Genomic DNA, 2813 nt, shown 5'->3' on the forward strand with positions numbered 1-2813 from the left:
TATACACACATATGCGTAAATGCACTTTAAGAATACTGATTTGCTACATACAACAAATATACATATACATATACATATCCAAACATACCCATGTAAATTTATGATGATTAACGAGGTGATCGTTCTTAGAAATAGGTTTAAGCCAAACTGATCCCCACGAAAGATCGTGCATAAAACAAAATATGAAATGGACGGAGATTAAGGTTAACTGAGGATAAATTTAAAATATAATTTTCGATTTTTTGTTCAAAGAGGTTTATTTATAGATTTGTATATATGTTTAGTAAATTTTTACGGGTGTATCTACAGTTGTTTGTGTTTATGAAAATAAAAATCTAAATTAATGAACAAATTAGAAATGTAGGAGATGCGCATTTGAAAGATAAACAGACAGCATTCGATAAATATATATATATATATATATATTGAAATGTTGTGTAAAATTTCAAATGTATAAAATTCCCATTTTAAATGTTTTTGGTAACATTTTTCATAGTTGCACTGACTTCCTGCCAGAGCATATTGGCACTCTCTCATTTGTGAACACGCCTGTTTGCCAACTATGGCGCTGAACCTGTACGCACAGGCGGATGAGGTAGCACTAAGGCATCCATACGTTCCAATCGATTCTTCTTTGATTCCACCACAATTTGCGAAGGTGCCGCCGCAGTGACTGCAATTGTCAGAAAATTAGTTGAAGGCTGCAGCGCCGGCGTCCGCGGACCGAACAGCTTCTCTCGAAAACTGGGACGATGACTGCCAAGCCGCTGTTGCTTTGCGACTTTCTCATTCGCTTTGCGTTGTTCATCTTCCATTTTCTTCTTCTTCTTTAGCAATTTTGCCTTTTTCGCCAACTCAATTTTGTTTCGTTCCATAACTTCTTCCAAATGTTGTTCCTACATGAAACGGAAGAAATGCTAGAGTTCTGTTGATTATATTACCAGTGTATTGGGACATACAAATAACACTTGACGCTGTTTATCACGCTTCGCCAGCAATGCTACCCATCCACCATAAGCAATCATAATTAGCAGCGGCCCCAAAATTCCAGTCAGATGGAAATCCTTTTGTGTATCGCTCAACCATGGTTTTAGATAAAAATTATAGAGAGCAATGAATATGACCAGAAATGCCAAAGCGAGCGCAACCACTCTTCCATTTGCTTTACGTTCTTCCTGTAAATATAAAAGAGAATAGTGTTGAAATAAAGCTTAATTGAATTTGAAAATCCGAAGTTTAAATTATTACGAAAGAATTATCGAACCTATTCTCTGTGAGTCTGAAATGAGTCCTAAGTATTCGGGCTCTGAAATGAGCTTATTATGAGTGTGAGCACTATGGAATAGTGCTCGTCAAAGAATCTTTTATGTCTCAATATTTGCTTTGTTACTTGATACATAAAAGTATTCTATGTTTAAGTAACAAATGACCGGAAAAAGTTTAAGTTTTGTGAATTAAAAAACATGTTTGGTTTTACACTACATACCTTTAGTCCGGGAGCTAGCGACAGTAAAAAATGTGCCGGTTTATCGTCAAAGACAACATATCGGGGACTTAATTTACTGCTGTAGATTATCAAACAACAACACATACATCGCACCGTGGGACCTTTGGTGTCAGGAGGGTGGGCGAAAAAAAATGTTTACTCAATATATATTTGACAGATTTCAATGGAAGTTGCTATTTAGGGGTTTTTCAAATATATATTAGATTGTTGGCAATTCAAAAAGGCGGATCAAATATTGTGGGCCACTTTTTTAAAATAATTATAGATTGTAATGAAACTTATACCTAAGAACTCTCGGAGCCACTGATTACGAATTTAAAATTTGATTTACAAAATTCATATAATTATATGGGAAATTCTCAGAAACTTCGAATTTTTTGTGAACAATTTTTTCTTTTAAGTCGCGAGCACGAGTCTGAAATATGCGTTCCTTGAGCTGCTAGGATACAAAATCCAATGGGGTTTAACGTTTTAAAGCAATGCACCATACGTTTTTAACGTTTTTACGTTTTTGAAGTGAAACTTCTTAGGCGGCGGTATCGCAAAAATGAAGAGTGAAATTTTTAAAACTGAAAACGACGGGTACGAGTACTAATACTAATGGGCATATGTATGTACTTATGGACAACAATGTTGTCATGTATGTACATATGTTTGAATGGTTGTATATATATTTGTACGTATGTACATATGTTTGTGTATGTACATCACAGTAGAAATCTTAAGCATACAACCTCGCTGTTGGTGGCATGAGCTTGCTGCTGTGTATACATGCCAGTATAATTGAACCTTCCCTACAAGACATTGCTGAGCACTTTAGGCAAAAATTCTCACACATTTACACTTTTGTTTTTGTAGTACGGCATAAATGAGTAGTTTGACTATTAGTACTGAGGACTTTCTGATGACAATATTGAGGGGAAAATACTCAATTTTTTCCCATGGCCTGAACGAAAATGAGGACTTTGATAAGCACTTTTGTGATTAGGGGTAATGATAATATGAGTACTCATATGATACTCAGCTGTCTTGTAGGGTTCATTTCCATTTAACACGCGTGGTTTCTCAGAGCGTATGCGTACCTTAATCATACACTTGTACTACTGCTGTATGCATATGGCTGTATTAATGTTTCAAACATACAAAAATGCATTAATGGAATAGTATTAAAGCATCCTTACAAGATCCCCATATGTAAATGCTACTTTTCTGATACATTTTAATATACGGGGACATACAAACAAGTAGCACTTACATATGCAAATGCATATCTTGTAAAAGCCCGTTTGTGCTGAAAATAGTATCG

At 35.3% G+C, this 2813-nt stretch overlaps 1 protein-coding gene across 1 annotated transcript in view; it reads right to left on the reverse strand.

Annotated features, from left to right (window-relative positions):
- Window positions 1-15: 15 nt before the first annotated feature.
- The window catches only part of LOC118733986, a 22971-nt gene continuing 20173 nt past the window's right edge, over window positions 16-2813 (reverse strand). Inside the window, exons 2-3 of the mRNA XM_036463653.1 lie at window positions 960-1175; window positions 16-896 (exon numbers count right to left, since the gene is read on the reverse strand). Coding sequence (XP_036319546.1) covers window positions 561-896; window positions 960-1175 — 552 coding nt within the window. The 3' untranslated portion in view covers window positions 16-560. The remainder of the gene's footprint in view (window positions 897-959; window positions 1176-2813) is intronic.

This window comes from Rhagoletis pomonella, unplaced genomic scaffold (genome assembly GCF_013731165.1).
Source record: "Rhagoletis pomonella isolate Grant_MI unplaced genomic scaffold, Rhpom_1.0 Rhpom_scaffold_00002, whole genome shotgun sequence".
NCBI lineage: Eukaryota > Metazoa > Arthropoda > Insecta > Diptera > Tephritidae > Rhagoletis > Rhagoletis pomonella.